General features: G+C 49.7%; 1 protein-coding gene across 3 annotated transcripts in view; it reads left to right on the plus strand.

Moving 5' to 3' along the window:
- LOC144938118 (uncharacterized) overlaps positions 1–15,074 on the plus strand; it is a 101,838-nt gene that overhangs the window by 71,146 nt on the left and 15,618 nt on the right. For all 3 annotated transcript variants that reach the window (XR_013637815.1, XM_078865820.1, XM_078865821.1), the window contains one exon: positions 1,226–1,346. Coding sequence is in view for 2 of the 3 variants with exons in the window: in XM_078865820.1 (XP_078721946.1) it covers positions 1,226–1,346 (121 nt within the window). In the remaining variant the exon portion in view is untranslated. The remainder of the gene's footprint in view (positions 1–1,225; positions 1,347–15,074) is intronic.

Genomic DNA, 15,074 nt, shown 5'->3' on the forward strand with positions numbered 1-15,074 from the left:
CGCAGGCCTAACAAAGAATAAGGCGCGTGGGTAGCATTTAGAAGCATCCAGCAGCATCCCAATGCCTTGTGTGATGCTACGCCAAGGCAGCCATGTAACCGCTCATTCCTACTTGCGCAACATAGTTCTGTTCATTCAATCACGTTATATCCATTGTGCATCCGCCTTATAACAAAAATGCATTCCCTAATACATTAATTGCCTTATATCCATTTTACATAATGAAAACACACGGCGTTATAGGAGAACAGACTGCTCGCCATGCCGGTCACACGTCTTGAAAGACGTAGAGTTACCCACACTTTACCCCACCACACACAGTCTCTGCTGACCAGCTAACCACTGAGTCTCCATTACAATGCTGAGTGGACACAGCCAGGGGCAGGTTTTGGGCCACTTGCCCTGTTATTGGCAACTGCAGCACCTGGAAATGGAATTCCACCGGTGACCTCCGGCTTTCAAGCGCAGCGAGCTGACCATTAATTTGCTGCATCACATGACTCGTTAGTGTTTTACAAACTGTGTCTAATTTCAGTTACGTTTGCAATTTAGCTGACATTCAATTTCAAGTGTGTCCATATCGCACATTCAGTAAGTTGATGTTAAAGCAATCGATGGTGAATAATGAAATTTGTAGACCAGGTATGTTACATTACGTCTTAGAAACTATCCAATGTTTTATGGGATGCATACGATGCACGTACTCAAACTATTATTTATTTATATGTTGTTACCCTGGAAGGCCTTATTGAGTCCCAAAAATATTTTTCAGGAGGTTTCTGCAAAATGTTTTTTGTCATAGCGAAAGTATGATCCAAATTGCTTAATTTTCAGGTATTTTTTTTTGCATTGACATGTTTGGCCAATACCTTTGACAGTATGTGAGGAAACCAGAGAAGCTGGAGGAAACCCATGCAGGACAGAGCGAGAGAACAAACAAACATCATGCACAAAGGTGCCCAAATCAGGAATCAAACCCAGGCCCTTCTTGCTGAGCAAACATTTGTTCCCAATGCGCCACCCTGCCCACCCATCGGCCATATTTTATTATGTTTTATTTTTATTATTTTATTACTTCCCTTCTACGTGACTTTACCGAAAGAACCAAGAAGATATTTGTCTCCTTGTTAAAATCCTTTGATCCTGTGGGGCTCGTAGGGGAGTAATGATGCCTCTTAATAATGGTGTGTACAATAGAGACAATGGACTTGTTTTATTTTTATAGTATGGGCGCACGATGTACGACAACTATCAAGATGCTTTGAAGAGGGCCGAGGTGACCTCGGACTGGTCATCCCTCTCCTCCTCCAGCATGAAGTCCGCTTCAAGCTCTGGAAGCATTCCGGGTACGTTGCTTCCCTGGGAGCCTGAGTACAGAATGACATGTGCTGTTATAAAATTTGCTTCAGCCAAATCTTGCCATGACCCCGATTCTATGAGGGAGTTAAGATGGCTAAGCATTGTAGAGTTAGGAGAGAAGTTGGGGATAGTCAAGGACCAATTTTAAGTTGATTTTGTCAGTCAACCAATATTTTTATAAAATAACAAATATTTACAACATTCATGTAGAAAAAACATTAATAATAACGTGAATTACATTTCGATTTAAAGCTTTCGTGACTGCAGGGATTCTTCTAATTGGTTCTTTCGGTAAAGTCACGTAGAAGGGAAATAATTAAATAATAAAAATTATACATAATTAATACAATTCTCATGACGTTTCGGCCATAACGCAAGCAGCCGTCCTCAGGTGAAGAAAAAGAGCTGTCGGAAAGACAGCGTCCTAATGAACACTGCTAAGCTTGGCAGCGTATTTTAAGCTGGGTGGGAGGAGGAGAGCGCCTTGACAAAGAGTTTACATGTCAACAGATGACAAATGCAGATATGGGATTAGTCACTCCTTGTGGAATGTGTAGGCGGTGGGGGGTCTCAAAGTCATATTATGTGAGTGTATTATGTAGGATTAGCAGTAATGAAGGGAAATTTTAATAATAAAGAACTGCAACAGCCCAAACCACCGCGTATCAAGCTAGTGCATTATGTGGAAAACAAAAAAGGAGTTTCTAAAGAACTACACATACCCTACTACCATACAATAAACCGATGTGAAAAAACTAAATATAAACTACATCAATATAATCAATGTACTCAATATACTCTACAATAAACTGAGCTGTTAACATTAAGTTACTGGGTATACACTGCACTATATAATGACTACCATATAGTAAACTGATTAAAAAAACTATAATATAAACTACATCAATATAATCAATAAACTAAATATACTCGCCAATAAGCTGAGCTACTAACAATAAGTCATTATAAATTACACTTCTATGTCGAAAAAAGTGGCGGGTTTTTTCTTTAACGTTAGCACCACGGAAAGCGGCGAGCATTGTTCAGACGGTCGAGTCCATCTATGCTCGGAACGGAGGAGGGGGGAGATAGAGAGAAACAACCATGGTGCGCTATTTTGTCCTGTGCTGCGTTACAACTATACTACAAACTAGACTACTATACATGACAATATTATACCTTCCAATCTAAACTACACCGTATGATATTGTATACACAGCCCCAATATAAGCTCTATCATTATGCATTATATTGATATGCCTCCAACTACACTTTTTTCTACATCACACAACTATACACCGTACTATACACTGCCATAGACAAACCCCAACATTGAATTATACACTGCGTTACTACCTTAGACTATACATTGTAATATTACACTACTAGCTGTACTACCCGGCTTCGCCCGGGACTTGGATCCACCACACCTGGCCGCCTTTGTCTCCCCAGTGGCAATGTTCACACACCACACCAGTTACTCGTTTGAGGCTGAGTCGACCTAGGGGAGGCCCAGGAGCGGTTGAAATAATCGTTACCGGTGGTGGCCGTGAGGCGGAATCGAACTCGGGTCGCTGGGTTCGTAGCGCGGCGCGCTAACCACTACACTACAATGCGCGGGTCACTTGACAGATTTGACGTCACAGCTCACTTGCTGTGCAAAAAATATATTCATACGTGAGCTCCCCTCCAAAAAACAAAAACAAAAGTGTACTTTTATAATTTTTGCATGGTGTACAGTCTGGAAAGTACCCACATGGCAAATTTGCAGTTTGTTGCATGTCGGGAAGTACGCTAAACATTTTGAACAGACACACATATTCACAACTTTGCCTTTTATATGTATGGAGATGTATTATTCTACAAACCCTACTGTATACCACACTGTTGTATATTCACTATACAATTACTATACTATATATTATCTTATACATTCTATTAAACATTACACTATTGTACTATTTATTATTATACAATCTACTAAACACCATACCATTGACTGTTGCGTGAAAGGTACTAAGAGGAAGCAAAGAAATATGTCAGTGGGAGAGTGGTAGTAGGAAACTTGCAGCGGAGCAAAGACTCCGATCCTTGAAGAGACTACAAAAGCTATACAGTCAATGCTAGCGAATGGAATGTGGTCTGAAAGTCACCGTAAATGTGAACACAATCAATCAAGACCCGAAATGATTTATCATGTCCTTCCAATGATTGCTGAGCCAGAATCCATCTTCTCGGTTGAAATTGTCTTTGTTTGTTTCTGTGGATGGCCTCATGAACGAATCTCTCATGGTAGCCGGATGGCTTGCAGAGAACCTCCGTCTTGGAGAAGTCAATGTCATTTGAGCCCACTGAATTATAACAATGGTCTGCCACGGCTGAGGTGTTGGTCCTACCGTGTTTCAGGTCTGCTTTGTGTTCACGGATGCGGTCAGAGACATGTCGTTTGGTTTCTCCAATGTAACTGCTACCACAGAGGCAACTTAGTTTGTAGACGCCAGGGTACTGTATGTCTGGAATCACATATTTTACAGACGGGACCAGATCACGGATTTTATGTACTGGGTTGAATCTGACCTGGATCTTGTGTTTATTCAGGATTTTGGAGATATTTTTTGTGACCCCCGCAATGTAGCGTAAGGTGATGGTTTTGAATGGCTCCTCAAGAGGATCCTTCTTCATGGTTGGAGTGATGGCTTTGCGGATTGTGTAGTCGGAGTAACCATTATCCTTGAAAGCTTGGTGTACGTGCTTGAGTTCACTGGCAATGTGTTCCTGGTCGGAGATGCATTGGGCTCGATGGTGTAGAGTCTTGATGAAGGAATTCTTCTGGGATGGATGATGGTGGGAACCCGGTTTTAGGTAAGCATCCGTATGGGTAGCTTTCCTGTAGACAGAGTGGCTCATTGAACCATCAGGTCTCTTTTTTATTTAGGACATCCAAAAAGGGTAGCTTGCCATCTTTTTCAACTTCCATGGTGAATCTGATGGCTTGGTGTATGGAATTGATGTGGTCGAGGAATTGGTCTAGAGCAGGCCGGCCATGTGGCCAGATGAAAAAAGTGTTATCCACGTACCTCTTCCATAAGGTCGGGCGTAGAGTGGCAGTCTAGATTGTGTCAGCCTCAAATTTCTACATGAAAACGTTGGCTACAACCGGAGATAGGCGGGGGTCACAAAAAAGATCTAAAAAAATCCTGAATAAACACAAGATCCAGGTCCGATTCAACACAGTACATAAAATCCGTGATCTGGTCCCGTCTGTAAACGATGTGATTCCAGACATACAGTACCTTGGCGTCTACAAACTAAGTTGCCTCTGTGGTAGCAGTTACATTGGAGAAACCAAACGACATGTCTCGGACCGCATCCGTGAACACAAAGCAGACCTGAAACACGGTAGGACCAACACCTCAGCCGTGGCAGACCATTGTTATAATTCAGTGGGCTCACATGACATTGACTTCTCCAAGACGGAGGTTCTCTGCAAGCCATCCGGCTACCATGAGAGATTCGTTCATGAGGCCATCCACATATACAAACACAGAGACAATTTCAACCGAGAAGATGGATTTTGGCTCAGCAATCATTGGAAGGACGTGATAAACCTTTTCGGGTCTTGATTGATTGTGTTGACGTTTACGGTAACTTTCAGACCGCATTCCATTCTCTGGCATTGACTATATAGCTTTTGTATTCTCTTCACGGATCGGAGTCTTTGCTCCGCTGCAAGTTTCCTGCTACCACTCTCCCACTGACATATTTCTTTGCTTCCTCTTAGTACCTTTCACGCGACAGTCAATGGTATGGTGTTTAGTAGATTGTATAATAATAAATAGTACAATAGTGTAATGTTTAATAGAATGTATAAGATAATATATAGTATCGTAATTGTATAGTGAATATACAACAGTGTGGTATACAGTAGGGTTTGTAGAATAATACATCTCTATATATATGAAAGGCAAAGTTGTGAATATGTGTGTCTGTTCAAAATGTTTAGCGTACTTCCCGACATGCAACAAACTGCAAATTTGCCATGTGGGTACTTTCCAGACTGTACACAATGCAAAAATTATAAAAGTACACTTTTGTTTTTGTTTTTTGGAGCGGACCTCAAGAATGCATATATTGTTTGCACAGCAGGTGAGCTGTGACGTCAAATCTGTCACGTGACCGGCGCATTGTAGTGTAGTGGTTAGTGCGCCGCGCTACGAACCCGGCGACCCGAGTTCGATTCCCGCTCACGGCCACCACCGGTAACGATTATTTCAACTGCTCCTGGGCCTCCCCTAGGTCGACTCGGCCTCAAACGAGTAACTGGTGTGGTGTGTTAACATCGCCACTGGGGAGACAAAGGTGGCCAGGCGTGGTGGATCCAAGTCCCGGGCGAAGCCGGGTAGTACAGCTAGTAGTGTAATATTACAATGTATAGTCTAAGGTACAGGGTAGTGTATAGTAACGCAGTGTATAATTCAATGTTGGGGTTTGTCTATGGCAGTGTATAGTACGGTGTATAGTCGTGTGATGTAGAAAAAAGTTTAGTTGGAGGCATATCAATATAATGCATGATGTTAGAGCTTATATTGGGCTGTGTATACGATATCATACAGTGTAGTTTATATTGGAAGGTATAATATTACAATGTATAGTAGTCTAGTTTGTAGCATAGTTGTAATGCAGCACAGGACAGAATAGCGCACCATGGTTGTTTCTCTCTATCTCCCCCCTCCTCCGTTCCGAGCATAGATGGACTCGTCTGTCTGAACAACGCTCGCCGCTTTCCGTGGTGCTAATGTAGTGGTGGTATTGACGTGCGCCGACTGTGACAGTGATGGATCACGGGGCGGCGCGGGGTGCGGGGTTGGGCACGCGTTGTGGGCGTGGTGTGGACGCGCGCGCCGGGAGTGACAGATGACGAGGCGGCGCGGAGTGAGTGGTGAGGCACGATGAGATGTGGGAAAAGAGGATCGTAGCCAGCACCCGGCGATTGGTCGAATAAGTGGGTGCTCGCAGCGACGTCCGCAGGTGGGGTATAAAGGGGGACGCGCGAGAGCACTCGGGGAGAGTTACCCAGTTGAAGACCCGAAGACGGAGCTGAAGACCTAGTGAAGCCGAGTAGCTCAGTGGCGTTAGTCGCCGAGTAGCTAAGTGGATGTTGGTCATCCGAGTAGCTCAGTGGCGTTAGTCGCCGAGTAGCTAAGTGGATGTTGGTCATCCGAGTAGCTCAGTGGGCGTTAGTCGCCAAGTAGCTAAGTGGGTGTTGTCACCCGAGTACTAAGTGGATGTTGGTCATCCGAGTAGCTCAGTGGCGTTAGTCGCCAAGTAGCTAAGAGGATGTTGGTCATCCGAGTAGCTCAGTGGGCGTTAGTCGCCAAGTAGCTAAGTGGGTGTTTGTCACCCGAGTACTAAGTGGATGTTGGTCATCCGAGTAACTCAGTGGGCGTTAGTCGCCAAGTAGCTAAGTGGGTGTTTGTCACCCGAGTACTAAGTGGATGTTGGTCATCCGAGTAACTCAGTGGGCGTTAGTCGCCAAGTAGCGAAGTGGGTGTTTGTCACCCGAGATACAAAGTAGGTGTTAGTCACCTGTAACCAAGTTTGATAAAATAAAGAGTGTGTTACCCGGGAAGTCGTCTCCCGTGGAGTTACTACATTACAACTGGCGTCAGAAGTAAACCTGTCTTCAAGAAGTATGGACACAAGGAAGACTACCCGTACCCACGAGCGAGGTCGGGATGACGACGGCGTACCGGGGACACCGACCTCGGGAGTAGAGGACGAGGAGTTGCCGCCGATGCAGCACTTCGCGGTGATGGCCGACGCTCCGCTTGCCTCCGACACCGGCCTCCAGGACGCGCACGCCCGCTTGGCGGAGTTGCTACTCGCCGCCGCCGCTGTCTTGGCCGACATCTCCGTTCCGGCGAGCGGAAAAACGGCTGCGGGGGTCGTGGAGGAAGCGACGGTGGAGGATTCCCGCCAAAGGGCGCTTCGCGCCAAAAGCCTGGAAGTTGCCGCCGTTTTTGGGGGGCCGCCACCGATTGGCGGGAAAGACGGACGCCACGTGGCCGGACACCTCCGCGCAGCGCAGCCCACGTCATCGGCGCGCGCCGGAGCCCTCCATTTTGCGCCTGACAACCGAGCCGACATTTTACACAACTCCAGCGGAGCGCGGGAAAATCTCTCCGACGTCGACGACGATCGGGTCCTCCAGCAAAGATTGCCCGCGCTGTCGGCGTTCAAGGCGGATGGGGGCGACTGGGGAGCCTTCCAACGAAGGTTCCTCGCTCATCAGGAGATGTCGGGGTGGTCCGACACCACTGCCCTGCGTGCGTTGCCAGCGATGCTTGACGACGACGCGCTTGCAGCCTTCACATCTGCTGCAAGGTCGTCCCGCTCTACGCTCCAGGCCGCACTACACCTGATGGCGAAGGTGTTCGGGCCGCCCTTACACGTGCCGCCACCAGTTCTACGATCGGCGGAAGGTGGCTGGGGAAACGACGCTAGCCTACCGCACGGCACTGCTCGCCTTGGCGGACGCGGCTTTTCCCCGCATGGATAAGGAGGGGAAGGACGCCATGGTGACGGAGCAGCTGCTGGTGTTGGCCCACGAGTTGGGGGTCCCCATCAACGTGGCAGACGAGATGGAGATCTGCTCCCTGGCGATCGCCACGAGCATTCACGCGTACGAGGTCCTCAAACGCAAGCCGGGGGTCGTCTGCAAATGGCCGGGGAATGCGGCACTGGCCGCCACGATCGCCGAACCTCAGCCAGCTGCGGTGCAGGAGCGGGCCTTCGCTGCACCGTGTCCGGGGGAGTGGAGAACGGGAGGTCGTTCGCCCACACGTTCGCCCCGCAAGCTGGAGCAACCGAAACCTACGACGTCCGTCGTCTGCTACAACTGCGGCCTTCGGGGTCACGTCGCAGCCGGGTGCCGGGCCCCGCGTCCGCGCACCGCAGGACCACGTCGGGACGACGACCAGGGCCACAAGTCATCCCAACAAAACCCGGCAAGTCGCGGCACCTCACACGTTCGGTCCACAAACACGGCACATTCGGGTCGCCGCTTCGCGGTGGGGGGTTCGCGGCTGGGTGCCGGGGGTTCAATTCGGCGGGGGGGGTCCGTACGCGGCCCGCAAGCAGTCGAGTGGTCCGAATTGGCCCACAGGATCGTGGCTGCGTCAGCCGGGTCGTCCGTGGTAACGGGGTTCATTGACGGGGTTGAGGTCCGGGTGCTTGTTGACACGGGTGCGTCGGCCACCATCATCTCGGACCTTATTTATAACATCCTTCCCGTCCAAAGTAGACCCCTTCTGCCGGTAGACGTGCCATTTTATGCGGCGAATGGGGGATCCCTGGGGATCATCGGCCAGATTCGGGCGACTATTTGCATTGGGGACATTAAATTAGCGGGCCCTATTTTTGTATCATCATCGCTGGCCGTTCCCTGTTTGCTAGGTACGGACTTTTTGTCAAAAATGCCCATCAAAATTCTTATTGATCAGGCCTGCATAGAGCTTCCGTCAGGTCGGCGGGTTGCCTTCTTGTCGAGCCCTATCAAAGTGCGCACGGTTTGTGCGACGGTGCAGGCGCTGGCGACTCACACTGTACGGGTACCCCCGGGATCGCAAATGTTAGTACCCCTTCGGTTCAGGAAGCCACTCGAGGTGGGTGCGGAGGCACAGGGGGTGCTGTTGGGGCCGTCAAACAGAGCCAGTAAGGGCCTCGACTTAGCGGTTGCTCAAACCATGGTGAGAGGGGACAGTGAGCCGTTCGTAATGGTCCTGAATACGGGGTCGCGGCCGGCCGTAATTGCGCAGGGAACGGTGCTGGCTCACGCCGCGCCGCTGCCCGTTGAGGAACGGCTCGTGGCTCAAGCAGATTTTACTGTCGAGTCGCATCCTCAAAGTGATGAGGGGACTGAGTGGTTGGACTCGCTGTGTGCGGGTTCTGCTAACTTGTCCGGGGTGCAATTGGGAGCATTGAGGGGTTTGCTCATCGAGTTTGCTGACGTGTTCAGCAAACATAAGTACGATATCGGCTGCACTGACCTGTTGCGCCACCACATAGCTACAGGGGACGCGGCCCCTATTCGTCAGAATCCTTTCCGGCTCAGCCCGGCCGAGAAGGAACATGTGCAATCGGCGGTTAATGATATGTTGGCGGCCGATATCATTTCGCCCTCTTCTAGTCCGTGGGGTGCTCCTATTGTCCTAGTAAAGAAACAGGACGGGTCCTTGCGGTTTTGTGTCGATTTCCGCCGCTTAAACAAAATCTCGATGGCGGATGCGTATCCGCTCCCCAGGATGGATGAGTCGCTGGATGCCTTGGCGGGAGCGCAGTTTTTTTCCACACTCGATCTGCTTTCTGGATTTTGGCAATTGCCACTCGATAACGAGTCTAAACCTAAAACTGCTTTCCGCACACCTGGGGGCCTTTTTGAATTCAACCGTTTGCCCATGGGCTTACATTCCGCCCCCGCCACGTTCCAGAGACTCATGGAATTGGTTTTGTCAGGCCTCCAATGGGATACCTGTTTGATTTATCTTGACGATATTATCGTCTTTAGTCGGACTTTCGAGGAGCACCTCCAGCGACTGAGAGCGGTGTTCCTCAGGATGCGTTCCGCTAAGCTAAAATTTAAACCGGCTAAATGTTTTCTGCTTCGGGAATCTGTCAGGTATTTGGGCCATATCGTGAGTCGTTCAGGGATCTCGACGGACCCTGCTAAGACGCATTGCGTCAGCTCATGGCCAACGCCAACCTCGGTCACGGAGGTTCGTAGTTTCATTGGTTTTGCCTCCTATTACCGTCGTTTTGTCAGGCAATTTGCCACCATAGCCAAGCCCCTGCACGCTTTGACGGCTAAGGGTGTGAGGTTTCACTGGGGGGCAGAGGAGGAGGATGCGTTCTGCTCCCTCCGTGACGCTTTGGTGCAGGCTCCCCCCTTGTGTTACCCCGATTTCACACAACCGTTTTTGCTTGACACGGACGCCAGCAATACGGGTATCGGGGGGGTGCTCTCACAGTTGGTCGGGGGGGTTGAACGGGTGGTCGCCTACGGTAGTAGGGTTCTTTCCCCCGCAGAACAACGCTATTGCGTAACTCGTCGTGAATTGTTAGCCATTGTGTTTTTTACACAGCAATTCAGGCCGTATCTTTACGGCCGTCATTTTACGGTCCGGACGGACCATGCGGCTCTACAATACGCTATGCGCGTGGCGCAGCCATCGGGCCAATTGTCCCGATGGTTGGAGGTCCTTCAAGACTACCAATTCACGACGATTTACCGAAAAGGGTTGCGGCACTCAAACGCGGACGCCTTGTCGCGGTTGCCGCCGTGCACGGACTGCACATGTTTGTTGGGATCAGCGCGGTGCAAACCCCCGGTCGCCGGCGCCCCGGGAGTTGCGCTCGCCGCCACTGACACCCCGGGAGAGGACGCCCCCACGGGGAGGGATTCGCTGTTGTCGTTGCCCCTCATTGAGTGGGGCCGCCTCCAGATGTCCGACAGCTCCCTACTTACGCTGCGTCGGAAAGTTGGCGCTCCCGAACAAGGGGAGGCGCGGGTCGGTTCCTGGGTGTGCAGACAGGGCCTGTTGATGAGGTGGGACAACATGTCCCGGCGTCACGTGCTCGTGGTGCCTGTTGCTATGCGGGGTAGGATTGTTCTGGCAGCTCATGAACGGCTCATGCATCTGGGTTTTCACAAAACGCTCGCCCTAATCCAGCGAGACTATTATTGGCCGGGGATGGGTAACGACGTGGCGAATATTCTTAAGGGATGCGTAGAGTGCGCCAAAAGGAAACCGCCACCATTGGCGGCTAATCCACCGCTGCAATCCATTCAGGTTTCGCGTATAAACGAATTGGTAGCGTTGGACATCTTGGGGCCCTTTCCGGTTACACCAAGGGGAAATAGGTTCCTGCTGGTTGGCGTGGAATACTTCACCCGATGGCCTATGGCATGGCCGCTCGCCAACCAGTCGGCTGCGGCGGTGGCGGACGCCTTTGTCCAGGGTTATGTGTTGGACAAGGGCGCCCCCGAACGCTTGCTGACGGATCAAGGGAAGAATTTTTCGAGCGTTTTGTTGCGCGAGGTGTGCGACCTGTTGGGTACAAAGAAAGTGCGTACTTCCCCCTACCACCCGCAGACTGACGGGATGGTTGAGCGTCTGAACAGAACGATTACGTCTATGTTGTGCCAACAGGTCTGCGACGATCAGGTTGATTGGGACTTACAGGTGCCGGGGGTACTCGCGGCCTATCGAATGGCCCCTCATGCGGCGACAGGGTTTTCCCCATTTTTTCTTATGTATGGGCGGGAGGCCGATCCGGCCATGGACGTCCAACTGGGGATTTCCCAGCCACGTGCAAAATCTAAATTGGCAGACCACATCAAATTTAATATCGCCAAATTGACTGAAGCGCGGGAGGGGGCAAGGTTGAATTCGCGGTCGCGGCAAATTGCAAACGAGAAATTGCATGAGCGGAGGGTGCATACGCATGATTGGAAACCAGGCGATAAGGCCTGGCTGCATTGTCCACATGCACCGTTGGCTACGTCCCCCAAGTTGTTGAGACCTTGGAGGGGACCGGTGGAAATTGTGCGGGTTGCACGGCCCCAGAGTATACAGATTAAATGGGGGAAACGCCGTTGGTATGTGCACCCCTCCCGACTGAAGCCCTATGCGGCACCGTGTGACCCCGTTCTGTGCCGTGACGACCGGGCGTGTGATGTGACCGTCGACTCGGGGAGGGAGGTGTCGCAGGCTGATCCTCACGTGTCTCCACCTGACCCACCCCCAGGTGCCTCGGGCTTGACGGCTGCTGACCATCGAGAGCCTGAACCCCGGGGCACGCACGAGTCCTCGATGCCTGGCCGATGTCTTCCTGAACCGCCGGCACCACCGGACGTTCAACCGCGTCTGGTGCCGTACGACGGACCGGCAAGGCGGACTCGGGCTAGGTCTCAACAATTTTCATGAGGACGGGTTTTTTTTGTGCTCTACACCGAGCTCGCCCGGTGTTCCCCTCTGCCGGGATAATGTCCCGTTGTAGGGACGCTCGGAAGAAAAGGGGACACTGCACGAGTCGAAAGAAAAAAAAAAAATTTCCATTTATTTTTTTTTGTGTATACACATTGCTATTGTCACTCGCCGGGTTGTATATATTGTTCTGTTGTCGCGGTGGCATTGGTTGAGGGTTGCGGATGGTGGTGTTCGCGTCGTGTTGTGTTGTTAGCTTAGTTGTTGTTCTTGTTGTTGTGTTGTGTTACGGGGCACACAGGGAGGGTTTGTAATTTTTGTAGCAGCCGGGGCGGCTGCGAGCTATGTGGTAGGGGGTGATGTAGTGGTGGTATTGACGTGCGCCGACTGTGACAGTGATGGATCATGGGGCGGCGCGGGGTGCGGGGTTGGGCACGCGTTGTGGGCGTGGTGTGGACGCGCGCGCCGGGAGTGACAGATGACGAGGCGGCGCGGAGTGAGTGGTGAGGCACGATGAGATGTGGGAAAAGAGGATCGTAGCCAGCACCCGGCGATTGGTCGAATAAGTGGGTGCTCGCAGCGACGTCCGCAGGTGGGGTATAAAGGGGGACGCGCGAGAGCACTCGGGGAGAGTTACCCAGTTGAAGACCCGAAGACGGAGCTGAAGACCTAGTGAAGCCGAGTAGCTCAGTGGCGTTAGTCGCCGAGTAGCTAAGTGGATGTTGGTCATCCGAGTAGCTCAGTGGCGTTAGTCGCCGAGTAGCTAAGTGGATGTTGGTCATCCGAGTAGCTCAGTGGGCGTTAGTCGCCAAGTAGCTAAGTGGGTGTTGTCACCCGAGTACTAAGTGGATGTTGGTCATCCGAGTAGCTCAGTGGCGTTAGTCGCCAAGTAGCTAAGAGGATGTTGGTCATCCGAGTAGCTCAGTGGGCGTTAGTCGCCAAGTAGCTAAGTGGGTGTTTGTCACCCGAGTACTAAGTGGATGTTGGTCATCCGAGTAACTCAGTGGGCGTTAGTCGCCAAGTAGCTAAGTGGGTGTTTGTCACCCGAGTACTAAGTGGATGTTGGTCATCCGAGTAACTCAGTGGGCGTTAGTCGCCAAGTAGCGAAGTGGGTGTTTGTCACCCGAGATACAAAGTAGGTGTTAGTCACCTGTAACCAAGTTTGATAAAATAAAGAGTGTGTTACCCGGGAAGTCGTCTCCCGTGGAGTTACTACATTACACTAACGTTAAAGATAAAACCGCCACATTTTTCGACATAGAAGTGTAATGTAAAATGACTTATTGTTAGTAGCTCAGCTTATTGGAGAGTATATTGAGTTTATTGATTATATTGATGTAGTTTATATTTTATGTTTTTTATCAGTTTACTATATGGTAGTCATAATATAGTGTAGTGTATACCCAGTTACTTAATGTTAACAGCTCAGCTTATTGGAGAATATATTGAGTAAATTGATTATATTGATGTAGCTTATATTTAGCTTTTTCACATCGGTTTATTGTATGATAGTAGGGTATGTGTAGTTCTTTAGAAACTCCTTTTTTGTTTTCCACATAATGCACTAGCTTGATTACGCGGTGGTTTGGGCTGTTGCAGTTCTTTATTATTAAAATTTCCCTCCCTTTATTACTGCGAATCCTACATAATACACTCGCATAATATGACTTTGAGACCCCCCCACCGCCTACACATTCCACAAGGAGTGACTAATCCCATATCTGCATTTGTCATCAATATGCTACATTCCTCTGTTGATATGTAAACTTCTTTGTCAAGGCGCTCTCCTCCTCCCACCCAGCTTAAAATACGCTGCCAAGCTTAGCAGTGTTCATTTGGACGCTGTCTTTCCGACAGCTCTGTTTCATCACCTGAGAACGGCTGCTTGCGTTGTGGCCGAAACGTTGTGAGAATTTTATTTTATTATGTTTTATTATTTTATTATTTCCCTTCTACGTGACTTTACCAAAAGAACCAATAATATGAACGTGAATTACATTTATAGCGCATATTATGAATAATAACATGTATATAATTTCCAATACACGTAAATAAGCAGCCACAGACTTGCTGAACGCGCGCAGAGCAATGATGTCACGGTGGCCATGTTGCATGGGGTTGTCTGCCCGGCAGTTTGTTGGCAGTAAAAGGGGGACGACGACGACCTCGTCCATAGCAACGGCAGCCACGTCCCAGACTCACTGGAACTTGCATATCTACTTTAAACAAAACGATGTTTAGCCTTGCGGAATTTCGGAGTTGACTACAATTGCGGCCTGCTGGATTTCAGAAGCAATTTTTGTTCTCCATCCCCTGGTTCTTAAAGCTGCCTTGCATGTTTGTATACACGAAAATAAAGGCAAAGACAAAACATCCCCCCGTATAGCTTTATCAGACTGTTGGGTCAAGTGCTGTTTGCAAAGACTTATGAAGGCCGGCACGACACACAGGAATGGGTTGTCGTACAGTAGTCCTTCGGTTAACAGTGACATCGGTTCCCGGTTTTTCAGTTAACGTTTCACCTCCCATAGGACTCCCCATGGTTTCGACTTATATAAAATGTTAATTAACAGGATGTTTACGTTATGCACGCGGGCACCAATTTCAGCCAATCCGAGCACTCATAAGTGGGGCTGAACCATGCATAAGTCAATCAGCAACGCCCATTTATGAGCGTTTAGACCTTGACTGCCTTTGTTTACATTACGCTTTCTGTTTTGGCAGTGGAAA

The sequence above is a fragment of the Lampetra fluviatilis genome, chromosome 21 (genome assembly GCF_964198595.1).
Source record: "Lampetra fluviatilis chromosome 21, kcLamFluv1.1, whole genome shotgun sequence".
In the NCBI taxonomy this organism is placed as follows: Eukaryota; Metazoa; Chordata; class Hyperoartia; order Petromyzontiformes; family Petromyzontidae; genus Lampetra; species Lampetra fluviatilis.